At 37.9% G+C, this 25,186-nt stretch overlaps 1 protein-coding gene across 1 annotated transcript; it reads left to right on the forward strand.

Moving 5' to 3' along the window:
* Positions 1-5,255: 5,255 nt before the first annotated feature.
* Positions 5,256-23,879, forward strand: C1H6orf58 (chromosome 1 C6orf58 homolog). The gene is made up of 6 exons (XM_034418763.3): positions 5,256-5,616; positions 14,214-14,300; positions 15,702-15,886; positions 18,510-18,640; positions 19,483-19,718; positions 23,730-23,879. Exons 1-6 carry the CDS (start codon positions 5,256-5,258, stop codon positions 23,834-23,836), a joined length of 1,107 nt encoding a protein of 368 aa, XP_034274654.2. The 3' UTR covers positions 23,837-23,879.
* The last annotated feature ends 1,307 nt before the right edge of the window (positions 23,880-25,186 follow it).

Consider the following 25,186-nt stretch of genomic DNA (forward strand, 5'->3'; position numbering starts at 1 on the left):
AAATAGTGTGCGGAGGCTGAAGATGCGACAGGCAGAGGCCGAAAACGTGATGCGCAAAGGCCGAAAACAGCCAAAGGGTGGGGGCCAGTGGATGGGCGGGGCTACATTTGGAATAGAAGATGCACCCAAATTTTCACCCTTTTAGGGGGGGGGGGGAAAGTGTGTCTTATACTCCAAAAAATATGGTATGTCACAATGAACATTTAAATCTAAATCCAACTATTTACTTCTGCTGTGTAGGACTACAGGAAGCCCTCAATTTATGACCATAAGAGAGCCTGGAATTTTTGTCATACGACTTTCTATCATAAGGCTTTATGACTTTTTGCAGTTTCTGTTAAGCAAATGTAACAGACATTAAACAAATTTGTGCATTTCTATGGACTTTTTTTTCCTTCTTCCAGAAACTGACCAAAAAGAAACCAGTACAAAATGTGATACATCACACTCTCGTGACTCTAACTGCTTGTAAAGATAAGCTGGTTGGCAGTGCTCAAAGTCTGATCATGTGACTGCAGGTGGAGAGTATGCATCCATCAGAACTCCAGAACCAGATTATAAGTAGTTTTGGGAAATCCACTGGAACTTTGACTGGTGACTGAGCGACTGGTCATTAAGCAAGGACTACCTATATCAAATAACTAATAACAGTTCTGAATTGTAGCAAATACAGTAATAGTTGACAGCAGATACATTCTACATTATCCCAATTTAAATCCTTCATTAGTCTAGCCATTCTATGTATATCACAAAACTGATGCCTTTTAATGAAATTTGGGAAACATACTGGACCATAGGGTAGAGTAAAAGGGAATCTGCAAACAGTCTGGGCATTTTGCCAAAAAAACAGAAGAAGGTGCTGTTTTTTAAGAAAATTATCATAAAACATGGTTTTGTGTTGTTGAGCAACTAAAGTTTAGTAAGATGACCATGGGGGTAGCGGGCAAGTACTGAACCATTGATACTTCAAATCTGGGTCATAAATCTCCTTTCTCAAATCTGGGTCATAACTTCAAATGATCACTAAGCAACCAGCTGTACGTCAAGGACCATTTCTACTGCTTCTCCCCAGTGTAGCACCTACTCCAGTGGTGGAATTCAAATTTTTTCACTACCAGTTCTGTGGCGTGGTTTGGTGGGTGTGGCAGGGAAAGGATATTGCAAAATCTCCATTCCCACCCCACTCCACAGGAAGAGCCTGTAGTACAGTGGACTAAAACACTTTTATTAACATCTGCTGCTTGCAATTACTGCAAGTTCAAATCTCACCAGGCTCAAGGTTGACTCAGCCTTCCACCTTTCTAAGGTAGGTGAAATGAGGACCCAGATTGGGGGAGCAGTAAGCTGACTTCGTATAAATATACAAAAGTATGAAGGCTATTGCTTAACGCATTGTAAGCCGCCCTGAGTCTCCGAAGAAGGGCGGCATATAAATTAAAGCAAAAAAAAAAAAAAAGGATACTGCAAAATCTCCATTCCCACCCCACTCTGGGGCCAGCCATAGGTGGCACTTGCCGGTTCTCTGAACTACTCAAAATTTCCGCTACCGGTTCTCCAGAACCTGTCAGAAGCTGCTGAATAGCACCCCTGATACTCCATTAAACAAAACTCTCTTCTCCATTATACAAAGATTATTCTAATTTGCAGGATTACAAAGGAGAAAAGATGAGAAAACTCATCTTTCCTGACTGCTTGCTACTATTACATAATCATGCGAAATATGATGATCACATTCTAAATACAGAAAATATATATTATTTCCCACCACATATATTAAGCTCAGTCTGCACTCAAGTCTCACCTGAGGCAGAACATACTATAAGGAATCTATCATTAGTCTTCATACATGGGTGGATTCAACTTTTGATAAATCATGATTTTGTCACTCTTTTACAATTTCTCTGTCTTTCATTTTGCAACACTAAATAGATTATAAGCATTCACATCCTAGGGGAAAAATAGCTTAAATATTTAATTGCTACATTTAGTTTAATTAATAAGAAAATTTTAGCAAAGCAAATGTGTTTTTATAGTTACTCAACAGTGTGGAAATTCCAACGCAGCCCTTCATCCTTCTTTGGAGGAGACAGCTATAATGTTTTGTTCTTTTAAATAAAAATCCCCAACAAGATTTGAAAATGAGTAACATTTTAATATTAAACTCCATTATAACTGCTTTATCGGTTCCTGATAGGAAAAGTTGGACCTGTAGCACCATCAAGTGGCAGAATTGCTGTTATGCTGCATAGAAAGAATCTGCCTTGGTTAAATCACCTTGAGTAAACCAATGCAGCTGCAGCAAAAATTAAAATAGAACCCAATCAGTAGGCTAAGAATGGCATTAAAATCTACTTCTTAGAAAGTAAACTCCCTCTAGCCAATTTCCATGGCTGGGATACATCCATTTTCAAAATAAATAAAAGCAAACTATCTACATCCTTCCTTGGATTATGAGACCCGCTTGTGAAATTTTCCATAGGGCTGAATCCCTTCTTAATGCATTTATGATGGATTTGATTCCTGCAGGAAAATTTGGACTTGACTCTTTGTTTTCCTTTGGATTTCAGTGAGATGCATCTTTGAGGACTGCAGTTCATGGTGGTATGTCACAACATGTTAAGTTGCACTCTGCCCATATAGGAGGCTGTGATTAAAAAAAAACATACAACATAGAACATACTGTTCTAAATGTACAAATTCATTATTTTGAATAGCCCAGAGGTAACTATGGAGTTAATATCACCAACTCCTTATCTGTAATTATCATGTGAAGTTATTAGTTGTTATTATTTAATCCTTGGATAGAGAGAATGAATCCTGATCACAGAATTCCTCAGAGATATCTAATCATCTCAAAGTGAGATGGGTGACAAACAAATCTAATGAATAAATAAATAAATAAATAAATAACAACAACAACAACAACAATTTAATATGTGAATACAGCAAAATCGCACAAACTGATTATAAGGCTAGACATTACCGAGTTGCTAAATTAATCCACTGGTCATTATGTAAAGAATACGACTTTCCTGCATCCAAAAAGTCATGGGAACATAAAGTGGAAAAAGTTATAGAAAATGAGAAGGTGAAGATCTTGTGGAACTTTCGAATACAGACGAATACAGGATCGTCACTTGGAACACAATACACCAGATATCACAGTTGTCGAAAACCGAAACATACAATTTATTGACATTGCGGTACCAGGAGATGCCAGAGTTGAAGAAAAAGAACTGAAAAAAATCATGAAATATCACGACCTGGCCATCAAAACTACACAGCTATGGATGAAACATGTAACAGTGATACCCATTGTCATTGGGGCACATGATACCATGTCCAAGAATTTTATAAGATACATCAACAAATTGCAGCTTCCTGCAATAACACCAGCAGAACTGCAAAAAATTGCACTACTTGGAACATCGTACATTTTAAGAAGGTACTTGGTTGATACCTAGGACGCTGGCAGTAACCCATATCAACCATTAGCACCAGTCAATGGTATTTGTGATGTATTTTTGAATGTTCAGTTGACTGAGTTTCATGTTTAATGAATAAAGTAAGTAAATAATAATACAGCAGAAGAGAAGAGAAAGAACTAGAAAAGTTAACACAATACAAAGATCTGCAAATAGAATGTATGTGAAAGCAAAGTTAGTACCAACAGTAATAGGCTATAGGATTGGGTGCAATCCTAAAACAACTGGAGGACCACTTGAGCATCCCTGGCATTGACAAATTCACCATCAGTCTATTGCAGCTTTACTCAGAGCGGCTTACATCCTGCCATAATACTTTTAACACCATCAATCATCCACATCTCCCTGTCTCAGAAGGCCTCAATAACTGAATAAAAATGTCAAATCCAATCTGAACTATTCAGCAAACCATAATAATTATTTGTCGATCCAACCTACGTTTGCATAACTGTTTTATTTTTTTTCAGATACTGGCTCAAAAGGCCAGAAACCAACAAAAAATGTTGTATATCACATATCACTGTAGAACTGCTCGTAAAGATGCACTGGTGCACAAAATCTGGTGACTGCAAGGGAGTATGCAGCTTTCAGAACACCAGAACCAGATTGTAAGTAACTTTGATGGGGATGGGACTTTTTTTTTTAAGTTTTATTAATTTTCTATTGTTTACACTTTGTTAGTGCTTAATAAACATTGGGTTGTCTGAGTTATTTTATTTGCTTAGCAGTACAGATTACATTCTTATTCTCCACTCCTTTTTTCCAACCACTGGTAGAATAAGTTCCATGTTTGATAATATTCTGTATCTTCTTTCTATTTAATCTTCAATGTAAGTCTGTCCATTTCTGCACAATCCAGTATCTTCATAATTATCTTTTCATCTCGTGCTACTTCTTCATTTTTCTAATATTGTGCAAATATAATCCTCATTGCTGGTAATACATGCAATATTAAATATATATCTTGCTTATCAAATTTTTTCTGGTGCTATACCTGATAGAAAAAGTTTAGGTTTAAAATCTACATGTTTTCCTATCATCTTTTCTAACCACTTATGTGTTTTTGCCCAAAAAATGTTTTGCTTTAACACAGGTCCACCACATATGGTAATATGTGCCCGTTTTTTGGTTACATTTCCAATATATGCTAGATTTTTTTTTTTAAAAAAATTGATTTATATGCTGCCCTTCTCCGGAGACTCAGGACGGCTTACAATGTGCTCAGCAATAGCCTTCATCCTTTTGTATATTTATACAAAGTCAGCTTATTGCCCCCACAACTGGGTCCTTAAATATTAAAAATTTAATATTTTTAAATATTTTAGCTAACCTAGCAGGTGGTAAGTGCCATATATAAATACTTATATTTTATATAAGTTTTCTTTATAAGAAATTGCCATTGCTAATTTATAGTTTCTTTCCCATATGTTCTGCCATTTCTCTAATTCTATATTATATCCAAAGTTTTTTTGCCCACTAAAAAACAGGACTTTAACTGTACACTAAGTGACTGGTCATTAAGCAAGGACTAGCTAACAGCAGGTTTTTTAAAAGATTACAACAAATATAGTAACAGCGAAGATACATTCCATACCATCCCAATTTAAATCCTCCGTTAGTCTAGCCATTCTATGCATCTCACGAAGCTGATGACTTAATGAAATTTGAGAAACACAATGTACCATAGGGTGGAGTAAAAGAGAATCATAGTGATTTTCCTAGGGAGTAGGTGTGGTCTGTAGCTTTTAAAAGTAGGTTCTTCGTGTTGGGATGTCTAGAAGCATGATAATGCTGTCCAGCATGGGAGATACTTTCCTGAGAAAACACATCTGCTGTCTCACTCTTTTCCTTCTTGCCATGAAGGTCGCCAGTCCAGCTCATCTACAAACACAACCCAAAGATTCTGAAGACATTTTCCCTCCACTCTGGCATTTAGTGCCTGAAAACTTTGAAGATTATTTCATCCAAAATCACAAAATTGTCATCAATGTCTGGAACTACTTAGAGAGATTGGGAATGTATAAGATCTTGCTCAAATCTTCAGCTAAATATTTCAGTGAACTTGGACCTGACAATTTCAACAATATCTTATGGGGATTGCCATTACAGCATGGCTGGCAATACAGTTCAGGTAGGAACAATTTCTTTTACTCTAATATTAGAATTCCTAAGAGCGAAGTTAGGTTGATTCTAGCCCATGACAAAGATGACAGTTTTCTGTTTCAAACGAACTTTCATCTTAAATTGTTTGTGAGCTTGAAGGGAAAATACAGATGATTTCAGACCATGAAGTAATACAATTCATTAGCTAAATGATAAACTGGATTGATCAATGTCTGAGAAATTGCCACCTGTTGTATGAACATTGAAACAAACACTGTTTGTTTCCAATAGTCTAATCAAACAACAGAGACACTTAATAGACATTTTAAATAGGAATACTGCATGAATAAATAAGGCAATATCAGTTACAAAGATTAATGTTTTCTTCCTTGTTTCTTAAGCACAGGGCAGTCATATTCTTACTTTATGGCTACTAGCCTTCTTTCATATTTAATTAAAATAAAATTATAAGAAGAACCGGAATTCTGTAAAGAAAACAGTAGCTTCTATCATCACTTGCTTTAAGTTCTCCAATGCTCTTTGGCCCCAGTAAATGATTCATAGACATGATTAACCATTGACTTTCAGAACCATCTGTATGGGTCTTCCGGGTGGCTCCGCAGGACTTCACTGACGTCCCTCCTTGGGCGTCCGTTCCCCGGTCTCATAAAAGCCCCAGAACAGCCGAAAAACAGCTGTCTGGGGCTTGAAAACCCTCTCCCCGGGCAAAGGGGAGGGAGAAGAGCCGGCAGGCAGAGGTAGAACCCCCCAAGTGCCTTAGGAGAAATCCTGGGGCGCGAAGGGTGAGGGCTCCCTAGAAGCCTGCCAATCTGCTCCGAACCTGGGAAGACTCCACTAATTAGCTGGCTAGAAGCCGCGTCCATCTCTGCTGACAACAAATGAGGGATTTTTAACAACTTTAATTGCTGCAGGTAGAATAAGCCAGGAGAAGTCAGACTGCAAGTATTTACACTTAACTCCAAAGCTTTATTGCCTCCTCCAGAAGTAACAAGTTAGCAATTTGCATCAAAATGGCAATTGAAACCTGAAAGGGAGGGGCGGACAAAGGGAAAGTTACAGAAAGTTTCGTTTCCCTGGCAGCCTCTTGCCTGGAAAGAATTGCTGTGCTGAGAGAAGGAGGATTTTAAATGTTAATTTACGATTGGGAAAATTCTTGGACTTTGATGAACTTTTCTTTTTGGCTTCTGAACAAAATATAACGATTAATTTAAACTGAAAATGGCCTCAAAATCTGTAAAGACTGTTCCTATTAAAGGAACGGGAAGTGCTGGCAGCTCCCCAGCTCACATTCCTAGATTGCAAGCTTCTGCCCCTCCAGCAGATTCCCAGACTTTAACGTTGGAGATGTTACAACAAGCTCTCCAAGTTACACAAGAGAAACTTGCTATTGTGATTAATGAAAAAATTAATGAAACCAATGAAAAAATACAGGTTGTGTCAGATGAGATTGCAACTCGGAATCAGCAAATTAGGGATGATATTATAAAGACATTTAAATGTTTGGCAGGCAATATTGAAATGGTGGATGATAAAGTTGAAGAAGTTAAACAATCTACGGTAATTTTGGATAATAAATTAGCAGAAGCTCAGAATAGAATTCAGAGGGCTGAAGATGATGTAGCTATGATACAATACAGAGATATGGAATTTGCTTTAAGATTTAGAGGGGTGAAGGAGAACGAACACGAGAACTTGAGAGAAATGATGTCTGAGGTATTGGCACCATTGGTGGGGGACTCAAAAAATGATCTGGGCTGGCAGATTGACAAGCTGTATCGTGTTAATTCTTGGGTTGCTAGACAGAAACATTTACCAAGAGACATTGTGATATATTTTACTACAAGGAGAGTACGTAATGAAATTCTACAGGCCACTTTTCAAAACAAACTTCGGGTTGAAGTCCAGGAAGTGATGACAATGAAAGAAATCTCCCATAAGATCTTGAGAGCCAGAAGGGAGTATGCTTTTCTGGTGGATGAACTGAAAAAACACCAGATACAGTACAGATGGGAGGTGCCAGCTGGATTAGTAGTGACTTACTCAGGAGAGAAGTATCGGCTTAATACAATATGGAAAGCAAGAGATTTTTATATTAATGTATTAAAGGCTGGCACACCCAAATCATCCAAATCACCAGAAGGCAAAAGAAAGAAGGATGTGATGGAAGGTGAAAAAGAAGAGCTCATGACAGTAGTTCAGGGGGGAGGTTTGACAGGCCAAGGAGAAGAACCATTACAAATTCAGATGGCTGTTCAAGAGTTGGAATTAATTGATTTAGAGCAACCCAAGGATCAAAGACAGACCAGATCGGTGACAGCTAGGCTCAAAGAAGTATCAAGACAGCAACAATTCCAGATGGCAACTCAAGAAACAATTCAAGAATCTACCAAAATAGAAGCAGTGGGAGGAGCAAGACCTAAAGGTCAATTGAGACAAGACCACCAGAATCTGCTCCAGTTGCTTCAGGGGTCCAGAGATGGGAACTAGATTTTTGACATGGAATGTTAATGGTCTGAATTCTCCACAGAAAAGAAGAAAAATATTTCATTATCTCAAACAATTTAAAAATGATGTGATTTGTCTACAAGAGACTCATATAAGAGTACAAGATCAAAAATACCTGATAAATGCAAGACTTGGTACACACTACATGGAAAAGAAAAATGGTATAGTTATATATCTGAAAAGAGACTTAGTTGCTAAATTAATTGAAGCAGATGACCAAGGAAAATTCTTAGCGATAGAACTTTTAATTAAAGGAGAAAAAATACTTGTAATTGGAATCTATGCCCCGAATCAACAACAAGAAAATTTCTACAATTTACTACACTCGAAGTTGACACAATGGGCATATAAAACTTGTATCCTGTTGGGGGATTGGAATGGGGTCTTGGATATTAAAAAAGATAAGAAGGGACCTAAACAAAATGTTTTAACAAGAGCAAAACTGCCCAAAGCGTTTTGGGAGATGATGGATGATTGGGAGCTGAGGGATATTTGGCGTGAAAGAAATCCGGAAGAAAAAGATTTTACTTTTTCTCAGACAGACATCAATCCTTCTCAAGGACTGATTTTATACTAATTACTAATGATCTTTTATCTAGGGTGAAGAACACGAAGATTTGCTCAAGAATATTGACAGACCATAGTCCAGTTTGGTTGGAATTGGAGTGTGGGAAAGGGTCTAGGAGGTCCTGGAGGTTAAATGATAACTTGTTTAGGTATGAAGAAAATGTAAAAGAGTATAAAAAATTTATGAAAGAATTTTTTGTTATGAATATGCAAAAGAGTACATCTATGGAAATGGTATGGGATGCAAGTAAAGCATATATGCGAGGAATTTTGATATATTTGAATAATAAGCATAGAAAGAAATGGGGCAAAAAGAAAAGAATTAGAAGATGAGATTAGTAAACAGGAACAGGCTTTAATAGTCAATCCAACAGATAAGAAAATTAAAGAGGCAATCAAGTTATTGAAAGGTCAATTTAACATGTTAATAGCAGATCAAGTGGCAACTAATTTACGATATGCAAAACATAATACTTTTTATAATGCCAATAAACCAGGCAGGTGGTTAGCATACCTGTTAGGGAAAAAGCAAAAATCAAGGACAATAGAGAAAATAAGATATAAGGGTAAGGAGGTTTATGAGCAACAATTGATTAAAAAATCTTTCTTAGAGTTTTATTCGAGGCTGTATACTGGTGATAAAATTAAAGATATAGATATACATAGATATTTGCAGAAAGAGAATATTTATACAATCTCAAATGAGCTGAGGGATATCTTAAACCAAATGATAACTTCCGAGGAAATTGTGTTAGCAATTAAGCAGTTGAAAGTGGGTAAAGCCCCTGGGACGGACGGTCTGACAGCTATTTATTATAAAATTTTACAGGAGGAAATGGTGGAACCATTGAAAGAATTATTTAACAATATACAACAGGGAGGAGAGGTGCCACCAACTTGGAAGACAGCATTTATCTCGTTGATCCCAAAAGAAGGGCATGACGATACAGATCCTAAAAATTATAGGCCAATTTCATTACTGAACACAGACTATAAGATTTTTGCTAAAATTTTAGCAAATAGATTAATGACAGTTATGCAGCAAATGATTCACCATGATCAAACTGGTTTTATAAATGGCAGACAAATGAAGAGTAATGTAAGGCAAATTGTTAACTTATTAGAGTATCTGGGAGGGAACAACCAGGTCCCCGCAGTGCTAGTGTTTTTGGATGCTGAAAAAGCCTTTGACAGACTGAATTGGCAATTTTTATTAAAATTAATAGAAAGGATGCAATTTGGAGAACAATTTGTACAATCTGTTAAGGCAATATATCAAAAACAAACAGCGCAAATAATAGTTAATGGTGGCTTAACAGATCCTTTTAATATAGAAAAAGGAACAAGGCAAGGCTGTCCCTTGTCTCCATTATTGTTTGTGTTGACGCTGGAAGTTTTACTAAGTAAAATACGTGAGATGGACGCAATAAAAGGAATTAAAATTAGACAGCATGAGTATAAGTTACGAGCATTTGCGGTAACCTGGTTGTTACCTTAACCCAACCGGTACAATCGATTACAGCCTTGATGGACATAACCTGCTTATATGGACAAGTATCTGGTTTTAAAATAAATGCAGCCAAAACGAAAATAATAGCTAAAAATACGGTCAGAAGCCAGAAAGAAGAGATAGAAAGGTTAACAGGATTTGAAGTAGTTAAGAAGGTTAAATACTTAGCGGTTTATATTATGACTGCAAATATGAAATTATATCAGCACAATTATGAACCACTATGGCACAAAATACAAAAGGAGATGGAAAATTGGAAAAAACTACAATTGTCTTTGCTGGGAAGGATAGCCGCTGTAAAAATGAATATTTTACCAAAATTTTTATTTCTTTTTCAAATGATACCTATACTTAAAAAAGATGAAAATTTGAAGGAATGGCAGAAGGGCATAAACAAGTTTGTGTGGGCAGGGAAGAAACCTCGAGTTAAACAAAAGATAATGCAAGACATCCGAGGAAGAGGTAGTCTTAAAATGCCCAATTTAAGATTGTACTATGAAGCCGCTGCCCTCTCAGCAATTACAGACTGAGTAAATTTAACGGAGGAAAAGATATTGAATATTGAAGGATATGGTTTGGTCTACGGCTGGCATGCTTATTTAGTCTATGACACGAAAGTAGATAAGGCTTTTAAAAGTCATATATTAAGAAATTCTCTATTGTGGGTCTGGAAAAAGTATAAATATAAATTAAATGATAAATTACCAATATGGACAATACCCAGACACGCGATAGAGAATATAAACCTAGAGCAAAAGCAAGATAAGATTACATATAAGGAACTTCTTTATAAGGAAGGAGTCAGATTACAATTAAAACCAATGGAGAAATTAAGAGAAGGAGGAATTATTAGGACATGGTTTCAGTATGGACAGCTGCAGGCCAGATGGAGAGAAGATCAAAAAATTGGTATTTTGCAGCAGGATGAGAACTTGATAAAGCAAACAAGAGATAAAGGTCAAATGCATATAAAAAGGTTGTATAATGCACTAGTGGAAATAGATTCAGAAACAGAGTTAGTCAAGGACTGCATGATAAAATGGGCACAAAATGTAGGTGAACCAATAATAATGGAAACATGGGAAAAGATATGGGTCAGAAATGTAAGATTTACACAATTCTCTAAGGGAGAATTTTTATAAAATGTTTTATAGATGGCATTTAGACCCCAAAAAATTAGCCTGTATGTATCCAAACTTACAACCTAAGTGTTGGCGATGTGAGTGTAAAGATGCTACATATTTTCATATATGGTGGACATGTAAAAAAATTAAGGCTTTTTGGATAAAAATATGGTGGATTATTCAAAACATTTTAAAGAAAAAAATTAAATTTACACCACAGTTCTTTTTGTTGGGAATAGTCATGGATTGTACTGTAATAGAGACTAAGTTGGTTTTGAACTTAATAACGGCTGCCAGGTTACTGGTGGCACAGTACTGGAAGAAGGAAGATCCACCCACCATTGAGGAATGGACATTAAAAGTTGCGCATTTGGCAGAAATGGCGAAAATTTCATCATATCTTAAAGACCATTCAAATGAAATATATATATCGGAATGGAGAAGATGGATCAATTACATACAGAAGAAGTATCCGAATAAGAAGATTCATATAGCATATGAATGAAGTAACTTTAAGTAGTTTATATTTGTTTTTTGAATTATAAGGAGTTAAGGATCTAGATCCTAGGGAGAATATGAAATGTAACAATTCGTTAGCATATTCTAGCTTTTGATTTGTGAATGCTATACCCTGTGCTTGTTCTGGGAAGTCTAGGGAGGGGGGAGGGGGGGAAGGAGGGAAAGGGGGGGTGGGAAAGGGGAGGGGGAAGAGTGGGGAGGGTGAAAATGTTTGTATTCTCTACAAAATTTTTTAATAATAATAATAAAAAAAAGAACCATCTGTGTGGGTTAGGAATGGGAGGTCCTGTTTTGATCTTGGAGTATTTCCAAATGATAGCAATCCTGGATAAGTGATTAACTATATGTATTTTAAAAATCTTATCAGGCACTCTTTATTTAATATTTTTAATAGTCTCATTGTTGGCTAAAGGAATTGGCATTTTCTGATATGCTAAAGTCAAATGTATTATAAACATCACATCTTACTTCAATAACAGTTCTTTTTTTCATGTATGTCATTCAAATGTTGACTGCAGTTTATTTAAGAGACTGAAAAGAGCAAAGTAAAAGTAGCTCTTCATTTGGACCTATAACCAGATTAATTGGGAGCCAGGTTTTCAGTTTTAGCAAAACTGTGTTTTTTTCACTAGCAATTACTGTATACTGGTTTCACATTCCAGCTCCTTGGTCTCAGCTCCTGTCAATGGGGCTTCGGAAGCCCTGACTTTCAGTTGCTGCTTCTAAATGCCAAGTTGGTCTGTAGTTAGGCCTCCTTCATTTGCAATTTAATCATCAACCAGAGGACCAACCTTGCATGTATTATTGAAAGCTGGCTGGGTCTGGAAGGGGAGGTGACCCTTTCAGATATATGCCTAGCTGTGTTTTGGGTGCTGTATTAGCTGAGACACTAGGGTAGGAATGGAAATGTGTTAATCGTCATCTGGAAATATCTACAGGTTACCAGAAGTGAGATCCTGTTTGTTCAGTTGTACTCTAAGTATTAAATCTCACTAGCTGAACTCTTTGACTCCATTTCTGGGTTGGCAGTGGAGTGTCCCAGATTTATACTATTGAGGGACTTCAGCCTTCCTTCTCTAGGAGTGGGATCTGAGATGGTTCATGGCCATGATGATGGTCATGGCCCCTATTCTTGCCAGAGCAGTAGCAATGTGCTCTGAAAATTAGGGAAGTTCTAAGTCTTTCTTTTGTCATAATCATATTATGTCCTGATTTCCATATGATTTATTTATTTATGAAAATTTATATGGCCATCCAACTCACTCTCAATGACTCCAAGCTGCTTACAAGGATAGTCTTATGAAAAGAAGGTCTAGGGGTGACATGATAGCAGTGTTCCAATATCTCACAAAGAAGAGGGAATCAAACTATTCTCCAAAGCACCTGAGGGCAGGACAAGAAGCAATGGGTGGAAACTAATCAAAGAGAGAAGCAACTTAGAACTAAGGAGAAATTTCCTGACAGTTAGAACAATGTATCAGTGGAAAAACTTGCCTCCAGAAGTTGTGAATGCTCCAACACTGAAAGTTTTAAAGAAGAGGTTGGATAACCATTTGTCTGAAGTGGTATAGGGTTTCCTGTATATTCTATATTCTGTTATTCTATTCTATAAAGAAGCATCTAGAAACAATAAAAAATCAATATAATCCTCCCCCCCCCCGTGACAATAATCAAATGAGTCACTTAATGAGTTTCATCCTGCTCTGGGTTCCCCAGGCCATTGGCAAACCATGTCTTCAAGGCCTTGCAGAAGAATGTCAAAATGGCGGCCAATCCTATCTCCACTGGGATGATGTTCCATAGGAAGGGAGCCACCACAGAGAAATAAACCGTGGTGCCACTATCCATTGTAGGTCTGGGGAGGTACTGAGATGGTATCATCTGTTGTCCTCTCTTAATCTTTAATTGCTATTTTTAATTTTTTTAAAATAATAATTGTGTTTTATATAGTTTCTTATATAACTCCTGTTAAATAGAAGATAGATAGAAGAGGCAGGACACTGATTTTCAAGTAACAGTTGTTTATTCAGTAGATCAATACGATCCAGCAACTTGCCTGTTTGACAGCTCACCCTTTTATAGGGAGCTGTCAGATGGCTTAACCAATGACATTCAACTATTTTCCCACCGTAATGGTGGACCTGAGTGAAGCCTTCGTACCTTGGCTTCACTCCCTTATTAGTATGTAAAAACTCCAAAATCACATTTTTGAGGAAAAGGGTGGAAATATAAATCAGATGAACAAATAAATAAATAAAAATGGTCATAAATAAATAAAAACAGTATAAATTTGATGAACAAATAAATAAATAAAAACTACAATGCTTATTTTTCTCTTCCAAAAAGGCTGTGCAATATTGGTGTTTCATTTTCTTCCAGGCAGATTAGCAGATCCTTTAAATGCTACAGGGTGTGGCCATAAGGGTGGAGACAATCTATGCATATCTGAATTCAGCTGGTGGGCTTGTAAGTATATATTCTTGTTTGGGATTTACTTAGTTTTATACTTAACAGAGAAAACTCCTAGCATGTAAACCCAACTGCATCAAAATACGAATTCTTCAATTGTATCAATGTCTTATAAAAGCGATAAGATTTGCCAAGTGCTAAAATTTCCACCATGAGCACTACCAAACCTTACAGCAGGGCTCTCCAAACTTAGCAAGTGTAAGACTTGTGGACTTCAACTCTGCCTGGCTGAGGAATTCTGGAAGTTAAAGTCCACTAGACTTAAAGTTGCCAAATTTGGACATCCCTGCCTTACAGAATTGATCAATAACAATCCTTCTAACCACAAGCTTCCATGTGACTCTCAACAACACATATGCTAACTGCTTTTATGGAAAACTTCTATTCAAAAAGAAATCTCCCATTTCCATACTTCATTTTTGCAGCATCACTGCATCAATTCTCATATTCTTCTGCAGGTTTGTGTGACCTCCTAAATAGTCACACACAGAATATCATTGTAGAAGTACTTTCACTAATAACTGTTATATGTTCGACTTCTTCTATGGAACATTTTCTCAAATAATAATAGACAAAGGGTGATATATAGACTAAAGTGGCAAAGTCAGGAAAAAAGAAACAAATTTCAGAATAAATAAAATATTGCCAAAAATATCTAACATGACTGATTTTAAAATATGTCTTATCTAATAGTTCCATGGGAATAGCCCAGAAGGTACTTCTTGTAATCAAGTAATTATCTCCAAGCAAGACTGATACAAAAAAGAAATTGCAGTCATGTTTAATAATTAACACTGACTTATGATATGAATTCCAGTTAGTAGCTAATCTTCAATGACATTAGAGTTGTGCACAAATACATTTCATAACTAAAGATTTCTGAAAAAGCCATATGAGATTCCAATTAAAATTTAATAAACTCTCAATATTCTACCAACTAAAGTTAATCAGATACTATGTTGTCCCATTATTCTCATATCAGTTACATATATATTTTTTATTTGATTTCTTTGTTGCCCAGAAAAATTCTGTCTGTGTAAATCAGGCCATACCACAATGCTGGGGGAGCATTCCTCTAGCCATATATTTGAACAAATTGGGATTTGGTAGGCCTTGTTTAGAGACTGCCTCATTTAGCAACCGTTCATAGCTATGATTCTAATGAAAAAGTAATTCTCACATTTATGAGGACTTTGCAGATCTGTAAAGCAAAGAACAGCTGAAGGAAGAACATCAGCACAGCCACTGTTTCACTTAACAACTACTTCACTTAATGACCAAGTTGCTGGTTCCAATTGTAGTAGCTAAATGAAGACTACTTGTATTTTTTCCATTAAGCTTATTTTTGCTTTGATTAATATTTTTAACCTATGCTCACTTCTTTTTTAATTGCCCTAGGTATGAATTACTACTTGGCAGCTATTCCCTTTCTTGGGGCACTGGATAGTGACTTCTTTGAAGAGCTACCAAATGAGATAGAATTAATTCCACCACATGAGCAAAGAGCACATTTCTGCCTCAGCATTGCTGAATGTAATACCCAGCTGCCAAAAGTCATGTCTGCCTGGAGGGATTTTTTCAAGGTATATCTGTTGATTGTTTTCAGAACTATATGAATATCTTCCTAGTATACACTTCTTCTTCCCTAAATCATCTGTGCAAGCCAGTGGTGAAATCCAAATTTCTTTACTACTGGTTCTGTGGGTGTGGCTTGGTGGGTGTGGTGTGGCTTGGTGGGCTTGGTATGGCTTGGTGGGCATTGTGTGATTTAGTAGGCGTGGCTTGGTGGGTGTGACAGGGGAAGGATACTGCAAAATCTCCATTCCCTCCCCACTCCTGGGGGAAGGATATTACAAAATCCCCATTCCCACTGCACTCTGGGACCAGCCAGAGGTGGTATTTGCTGCTTCTCTGAACTACTCAAAATTTCCGCTACCGGTTCTCCGAACTGCTCAAAATTTCCACTACCGCTTCTCCAGAACCTGTCAGAACCTGCTGGATTTCAGCCGTGGTGCAAGTGCTGTACACATTATTGGGGGGGGGGGAACCTTCTAATTTTAGGGGAAAACTATACTTTTTCTTCATAGTTGGTGGTGTAGATAGAAGGCTATATATCAGGGGTGTCAAACTTGCGTCATCACGTTGTGATCATGTGACGTATCATGACTTTTTCTCCCTTTGCTAAAATGGGGGTTGGTGTGGCCAGCATGTGATGTATCCAGCCTGTGGATCATGAGTTTGACAGCCCTGCTATATATGAACTAAACTTTGAGTACAGTAATGTGTCAGGCTTTACATCGGGGTGGGTTCTACTTACCTTTACTACCAGTTCGCAACAGGAACTGCACATGTGCAGATCGCCGATGACGACATCCGGGGTGGTGGGCGGGGCCTCCCGCCAGTTTTACTACCAGTTCTTGCGAACCGGTCTGAACCAGGGGCAACCCACCACTGGTTTGCACTCAAAAGGCCAGAGGAGGTCAAGACAAAGGAATGGCCTAGCCTAAATCAAAGTCTTTTGAAGTTGTTTGAGACATAATCTTATATAGTTATCTGGGAGGAATTTGAGTCTGCTAATCCTAATGAAATGGACAAGTCCTTGGAGCTGTGGGTTCAACCATCTTGTGTTTTAGATTTGTGTCTTTCCTGATTGGTTAAAACTTCCCAAAAGATGATGTGTGGTTAAGTCCATAAAGTGATTAATGTTTCCTTGAAGGCATTGACCTTTTTTAAAGAAGCTATTCCTGCATACAATAGAACTGAACAATTGTTGACTAGTTTCAAACCTTCCTTTTTTTAGGGAAGGTTGCTGAGAGATTAGTTAACTCGAACTCCAGAGGGCCCTGAAGAGGAAAAAAAAATGCTGACATTTGTAAACTGCTCAGAGCGGGCTATAAAGCACTATGGAGTGGTATACAAGTCTAAGTGCTGTTGCCATTGCTATTGTTTTCATTAATTAAAACAGTTAATTTCAAAATCTATGCTAGCTCCATCACTTTTTCCATCCATTCTTCATTGTGGGAATTGATGTTATCTTTCCATAAAAAAACTCTTGCTGCAGTCAACATATTTATTATTTATTTATTTATTTATTAGTCCAATTTATATGCCGCCCTTCTCCATAGACTCAGGGCAGCTTAGAATGCATTATAGCAATAGCCTGTATACTTTTTTGTATATACCTGCTTATTAGGGCTTTCGCCCCCCCCCAAGCAATGTTGTTCTATACAAATTTGGCTTATTGCCCCCACAATCCGGGTCCTCAATTTACCTACCTCGAAAGGATGGAAGGCTGAGTCAACCTTGAGCCTGATGAGATTCGAACTTGCACTAATTGCAGACAGCTGGCAGCTAAGTGCTAACACTTAACAGCACTTTAGTCTGCTGCACCACCGAGGCTCCTGTTTGAGCAAATGGAAAGTTTGTTGAAGGGGCATGGTGTGGATATTATTTTTTATTTGCAATAACTGTGGCAACTTGTCCAAGGGACAAAACTATGTTGGGTACACAGTTGATAACTGTGTTGTGTATCCTCTGAAATGGAACCATGATGACCGATTAGTCTGTTATTTATTTATTGATTTGATTTGATTTTTATACCGCCCTTCTCCAGCAGGACTCAGGGTGGTGAACAGCCAAGGTAAAACATAGCATACAAAATTTAAAACAATTTAAAAAGATATTAAATAATTTAAAATTAATTAATAAATCCTTGGGAATGCCTAGAGTTTCAACTGTTGCTGGAGGATGGTGCTTGGGGCAGAATCTGGTCATGTGATCTAGGATGAATTTGTGCTGTTGACTCCTGAGGAAATGGACAGGGTTCTCTGTACTGTCAGCTCGCCCACCCTCCTGAGTCACAAAACCAGACAGTGCAGTTATCTGTGATTGGATCCATATTTTGGTAGTGACTTCCTTGACAGAGGTGGTGGTGTTTCATAGGATCAGCCCTGGTTAAAAATTATATGACAGACATTCAGAGAATTTTAAAGCAATAGGCTAGACTGAAAGGACAACTTACATCCACCCACATTATGTCTTCATTTTCAAGAAAGTTTGAGGTAAACCGAGACCTGGATTATCTATTATCTATCTATTTATGGGTATGGTTGTATAATTTTTATGAATAACTGAGTAGTTTTATTTATTCTCCGGTACCTATATCTATATCTACATCTACTTATCTTTCTATACATTTATTTTTAGTATCTCCTATCTACTGCATCAAACTCTGAAACAGCTACAAGTCTTCTTTTCTCAGAAGATGAAGCCTTGGGTTATATGTGGAGTGCTCATACTCTCTCTATTAGTTCTGCATTTCAGAAGTGTAAAAAAAGGTAAGTAGTACCAATAAAGGGTAATATTTGTAGCTCAGGGTTGAAATGAGGGGTGCTTGGTGCTCTCTGAGCTTGATTCTTTTCTTTTTTCTTGATTCTTTTCTTTGGAAATGATCTCTGGATCATTTCCAAAGAAATGTAAACTGGATAATGTAACCTGGTACTGATGATGTTACCTAGTTTGGGTAATAAAACATTTGCAAGAAAACACTCAAGCTCAGAGAGCACCAAGGACCCCTTAAGGTTAGACATTTATCAAAAGAATTATGAGAAGCTCTGAAATCACTGAAAAGGCATAACTGCCTCTGAATTTTGGTAGGATTATCTTATGTTCTGCCCATAATTTCTTCTATGATCCTTAACCAAAAAAATCAGACGACATCATGGTTTGTTTTAGGTTTTTCCTGTGGTTGGTGGCAAGTAGAAATTATTGTTAGATGTAACGAGTAGGATTTGTAAGATTCTGCTATTATAGCCATTCTGAATAAAAGTGTTAGTTTTCCTGTGGAATTGATTTCTCTGTCTATCTAGTGAGGCTAATAGTAGATAACATACTATCAACAATTATTTATATCCGTGGGACGATCTTGGTAGCCCACTGGGCATATTTGTAGTTAGACTCAACTATGAGTAATTATACCATCTGATTGTTCACAATACTGTAGGAAGAATTTATTTTTGATTGGTTAGTATCATCATTGTGTTATCCCAAAGCATATAGTTTGGCTCAGGAGATGCAAGTCAATTACAATTAAAAATATCTCAGAAACCTCTCTCAGATTTGATAACATTATAAATATTATTCAAATATTCATGACTTTCTTTTCCTATTTACATTTCAGTCTCTCATACCTCAGCGGACCTGAAAGCAGTTTTGGCGAGGCCTGGTCTTCCACAGTTGATTTCCTTGCAGCCACGCATCTTCCTACAAACTTTAATGTTACAAATAATTTCCAGATGGGATTACCACCTCGAATACTTTTGGAAGGAGACAAACCCTTCATTGGTGACTTCACATTTCTGCAGAATAAAGTGCTTTTTCTTCTTGAGAGTCTTCATACCACAAATAAGAATACAGGTAGGAGTCTAAGACCAATACATGATCCATATTTAATTACAGGTATACAGAAGCCACTTCCATGTGGCAATGTTTCCACTTCCAAATCCTGCTAAATCATTTTGAAACCAATTCTCTAATTGTCTCTATTCTGGCTAACCTTGGAACCCCAAAAGCAGTTGGGGAACACCATGAACCAATGAATTCTCCCTCCAGCCAACCAATGGAAGATTGTAAGATTATCATTCAGGCTGTGCCATTCCCCCTGAGCTAAAGAAGTCACTGGAATAACTAATGTTCCCACCCCCTACTGCAGTTTTCAGAACATATTTTGTACATAAACTTTGACCTAGGAGTATCTAGGAATGGGGGGGGGGGAAGAGGTGCCTGTCGCAGTATCATTCTTTCTGCACATAAATTCCTACTGAAAATTGTGAGGATGCTTTATATCATAGTTTTGCATCCAAACCAGAGGTGGATTTTAGCAGGTTCTGACCAGTTCTGGAGAACCGGTAGCAGAAATTTTGAGTAGTTCAGAGAACCGGTAGTAAAAATTCTGACTGGCCCCACCCCCATCTATTCTCTGCCTCCCAAGTCCCAGCTGATCAGGAGGAAATGGGGATTTTGCAGTAACTTTCCCCTGGAGTGGGGTGGGAATGGAGATTTTACAGTATCCTTCCCCTGCCACGCCTACCAAACCACACTCACCAAGCCATGCCATGCCCACCAAGTCACGCCCACAGAACCGGTAGTAAAAAAATTTTGAAACCCACCATTGATCCAGACACGTGGTCTAGTACAGTGGACTAAGCACTGTTATTAACATCTGCTGCTTGCAATTACTGCAAGTTCAAATCTCACCAGGCTCAAGGTTGACTCAGCCTTCCATCCTTTCAAAGGTAGGTGAAATGAGGACCCAGATTGTGGGGGCAATAAGCTGACTTTGTATAAATATAGAAAAGTATGAAGGCTATTGCTTAACGCATTGTAAGCCCCCTGAGTCTCCAGAGAAGGGCGGCATATAAATTAAAGCAAAAAAAAAAAAAAAAAAGAACTGCAAGCATCATTTTAGATTTTAGATTACAATAGAGTGTTATTGTATGTTAATCCTCATTTTAGCCCAATGACCAGGAGACAAGGAGAGGCAAATGTTGCATGCATGCTGTGTAGAAAAATTCAAGCCTGGTAAACCCAATCTGCATGCTGTAACTGAAATATCAATACAAATCCACAGCATTAGAGAGTGAAAAGGGAAACTCAGTGGCTTGATTATTATAGAGATGCCCACCTGGTATCTCAAAGAACATGATCAAGGTTTCCTCTGGCTTCCATTTTTATTATGGTGGAAATAACTAATGAGATAGAGTGCGCGTCAAGCATCTATTATTTTCCAGAGCAATAGTTGCCAATGCTCTCAAGTTTGTACTTTCAGATTTCAAGACTGATGTTGGCCTTCCTGGTGAATTATATAGGAAACACAACTAGATGAGCTAATTATACTTTATTGTAAGGCTACTACATTAACAGAATCGTGCAAATCTGAAAATACAAACTTCCATTCTGACGGGTCCTTCAATGGAGACTCAATGGAGTCTTTCGTTGACTGTCAAGCAATTGCAGGTTCCTGCAGTGGTGAAATCCAAATGTAATACCCAGCTGCCAAAAGTCATGTCTACCTGGAGGGATTTTTTCAAGGTATATCTGTTGATTGTTTTTAGAACTATATGGATATCTTCCTAGTATACACTTCTTCTTCCCTAAATCATCTGTGCAAGTCAGTGGTGAAATCCAAATTTCTTTACTACCGGTTCTGTGGGTGTGGCTTGGTGGGCATGGTGTGGCTTGGTGTGGCGGTGGGCATTGTGTGATTTAGTAGGCATGGCTTGGTGGGTGTGACAGGGGAAGGATACTGCAAAATCTCCATTCCCTCCCCACTCCTGGGGCCAGCCAGAGGTGGTATTTGCCGGTTCTCCGATCTACTTAAAATTGCTGCTACCGGTTCTCTAGAACCTGTCAGAACCTGCTGGATTTCACTCCTGGGTTCCTGCCTCTCTTGTCTGATGGTTTCTTAGGCAGCCTTCTTTCTTCCTTTAACTCAAGGTTATTCATGCATCCATTGCATCTAGTCATGATGATGGAAAACTGAAGAAAAGCGCATTATATCATTATGGAAGCGCCATCCTTTATACATATTTCACACAAATACTTTAAATAAGGGGCAGAGCTTGACATGTATCTGTAGTTATCCACAATAATTTCAAAGTAATCTGCATTTTGATGCAGCAGAAACTCAACCTTTTGTATTTAAGCTGTAAGATTTTGTGCAAATAAACAAAATACACAAAAGGCAAAGTACAAATTACTTTATCAGCTCCCCACCCCAAGATGCCCATATGTAATAATAGGGGGGGGGAATTAGGATAAACTGAGGTTAAAAGTAGCAATCCTAATTGCCCTGCTATAATTCCAATAGTGGGATTCAAATCCTGGTGCTACCGGTTGGCTATCGGTAGTGCGCGGCACTTCTATGCATGCGCAGAGCATTTTTGATGATGTCTGGGTGGATGGGCGGAGCCTCCTGCCACTGCCACTACCAGTTTGCCCGAACCGGGGCAAATCGGGAGCAACCCACCACTGTATAATTCCATTGTTCCATAGAAGATAAAATTCACCTGAATATCATTTAGAACTTCTGTCTGTATCATTGCTGAAGTTAATCTTAAAAGAGTTTAAATTGTTGAAATTGTTTCCTGTTAAAGGTGTTTCTTGTTTAAATTGGAGGATGTAAAGTATAGACAGCTTCCTTGCAAAACTTCGGTCAGAAGATAGCAACCCTCTACATGACAGAGATGAAAACTCTGGAATAAATACCTCTCACACTCCCGGTTGCTCTAAGTATTAATTTTATCCTGCTGAATAATTTACGGTACATTGAAAAATAGATTAGGAGAGGAGAGAACACTTCTGTTAGTTTTGTTAGCTCCCTCTCAATGAAGTTGGATATGTTAGTTTTTCTTCTTTTTTTGCACCCACATCAATTAATTGGGGCAAATTGATGATGCAAAAGCTTTTACAGTAGGATTGGTAAACTATTCTACCCCACAGAACTTGAATCCATCCTCTCTCTGGATATTTAAGTTGTATTTTTAAAATCTGAGGTTATTCTGCTGAAACGGTACAAATTTGAAAACTGAAATTACATTTGGGAAAGCATTACCATTTCCCCAGTTGGTAAAGGTAAAGGTTCTCCTCGCACATATGTGCTAGTTGTTCTCAACTCTAGGGGGAAGTGCTCATCTCCGTTTCAAAGCTGAAGAGCCAGCGCTGTCCGAAGACGTCTCCGTGGTCATATGGTTGGCATGATTAAATGCCAAAGGCGCACGGAATGCTGTTACCTTCCCACCAAAGGTGGTCCCTGTTTTTCTACTTGCATTTTTTATGTGCTTTCAAACTGCTAGGTTGGCAGAAGCTGGGACAAGTAATGGGTAACAAGTAACCGGTAATAAGTAACGGTTGTTACACCTGTGTTTTTCAGCTGTTGTAAGGTATTGCAGACTTCCTTGTGCTCCAAAGCACCTTTTAAAGATCAACTCTGAAGAGCACTACTATTAGTTATTGATATCAGATAGTTCTGAGAAGAAAAAGTAAATTGGGTAGTGTTATTTCCTCTTTCTGCAAGTTCACAATTTGAAACATAATAAATGCATCATCATCTGGGCTTGATAGGAATGTGATGTAAAATTAAATAAAAAACAAATTGTCTTCAAATTGAAGCCATAAGTACATGGTTTTTTGTACACATGTTAGTCTGGGTCTGTATGTTATATCTCTAATTAAATCGGCATTGTTTTCCACAAATATTTCTCACAGAATAATTAGTATTGGTTTTAACAGCTAATACTGTTGCTTCAATTCTTGTTCATAAATGTTTTATTAAGTGTCACTTGATTTTTAAATAGTTTGATGTTTTAAGATTCCGCTGAAATGAAAAGAAAATAAATACATAATTTTTATGTGTGTTTGTTTGTGCAGGGAATATTCTACTGCTTTTATGGAAAAAAGCCATGTCCACTGAAAAAGGAAGACGTTTTGGTCGAAGTCTTATTGAAAAGATCTTTTCTACCCTTTCTGTGAAATAGCTCAGCTTTACCCAACATAAATAAATAGTTTCATGATTTACCCAATGCTGTATCACTTTGTGGATTCCCTTGATTAAGTCTGGATGAAGTAGCTTGGCTTTACTTTAGTGAAGCATTTGATGATGTTGAAGGGACATCATATTGAGTTCTCCTTGCATTAAAACCCTGACTGGCCTAAAGCGTCTTCGGACTCTGGAATTCTCAGTCAAGATCTTTGAAGAAAGGCCAAAGAAAGCTACACTTATATCAACTGTTTTACTCTTAGTAGTTGTGGGGTGAAAGTGGGGTTCCCTTGCTTTTGATGCAGCTGTAGAGCTTTCACTCATGTTTTCACCCAAGGCAGGCTTTCTTTGCAGTGAAGGGCCAAGATGCATATCTCCTATAATTTACTGCCTTCTGTTTGGTTCAATATTGTTTGGAAAACTTTACCGTTGTCAGGAATACATTTTAAAAAGTAAACAAATAAGTCTAACTACATTATGGTATCTTATGTATTTATTTATTAGTTTGCATACAAGCCTAATATAATGAAAAACATAATATATAAGCAATATATATCAAAATATTTCAGGTACTATATCCATCTTGTACAAGATCTACCTTGCAAAAGGGATCAAAAAATATTTCAGACTCTCCAGACCCTATCGGCATGCTGGGAAATCCATATCTTACCATCATCATACTCAGAAGGGTTGAAGCCAAAATCAGACAGAGAAGGGGGGGTGGGGTGGGGAAGTGACCATATTCCATTGTCCCTGCAGTTGATATTCCTCTGAGAGTAGGTGATCCTCAAATTACCTTTGTCCCAATAAGCACCTTCAATTCTTCCAGGAGACAAAGTAGTAAGCAGTATAGCTATCAAAACCGTAGCATTACCTAAACTGAATGGCACCCATTACTACCTGAGTCATTGCATTATGGACCATCCAAAGCTTTATATAGTACATTATAGTAGTACATGAGAGATGATCTAAGTGTGAGTAATAGTCAGTAGGGTCTCTTGCCTCAACAAAGATAATAAATGATGCACAAAATGAAGATCAGGGGTGGGTTGCTGGGGTTCAGCAGGGTTCAGGCAATCCTCTAGCCAAGGATCATCAGGGTTCGGTGAACCCCCAAATGCCACCTCTGGCTGGCCACACCCACCCCACCCTGCCCCTCCCAGGAGTCTCCACATGGCCCGTTCATCATTCCAGGGGACGTGTGGAGGGTCTGGGAGGGAAAAAACCGGGCCTACCAGAAGTTTGGAAAGGCCAGAAACAGGCCTGCAGCCTCCGGAGGGCCTTTGGAACCTGGGGAGGCTGTTTTCACCCTCCCAGAGGCTCAAGGAAAGCCTCTGGAGCCTGGTGA

Source organism: Pantherophis guttatus, chromosome 1, assembly GCF_059756535.1.
Source record: "Pantherophis guttatus breed Tessera chromosome 1, ASM5975653v1, whole genome shotgun sequence".
NCBI classification, from domain to species: Eukaryota; Metazoa; Chordata; class Lepidosauria; order Squamata; family Colubridae; genus Pantherophis; species Pantherophis guttatus.

Bases quoted from the DNA above. Each gene is read 5' to 3' on its own strand.
- C1H6orf58 (XM_034418763.3), top strand. From the start codon at position 5,256: ATGTCTAGAAGCATGATAATGCTGTCCAGCATGGGAGATACTTTCCTG. The intron at 14,301-15,701 runs GTAAGTATATAT...TAATTGCCCTAG, and splicing joins TGAATTCAGCTGGTGGGCTT to GTATGAATTACTACTTGGCA. The intron at 18,641-19,482 runs GTAAGTAGTACC...TTTACATTTCAG, and splicing joins TTTCAGAAGTGTAAAAAAAG to TCTCTCATACCTCAGCGGAC.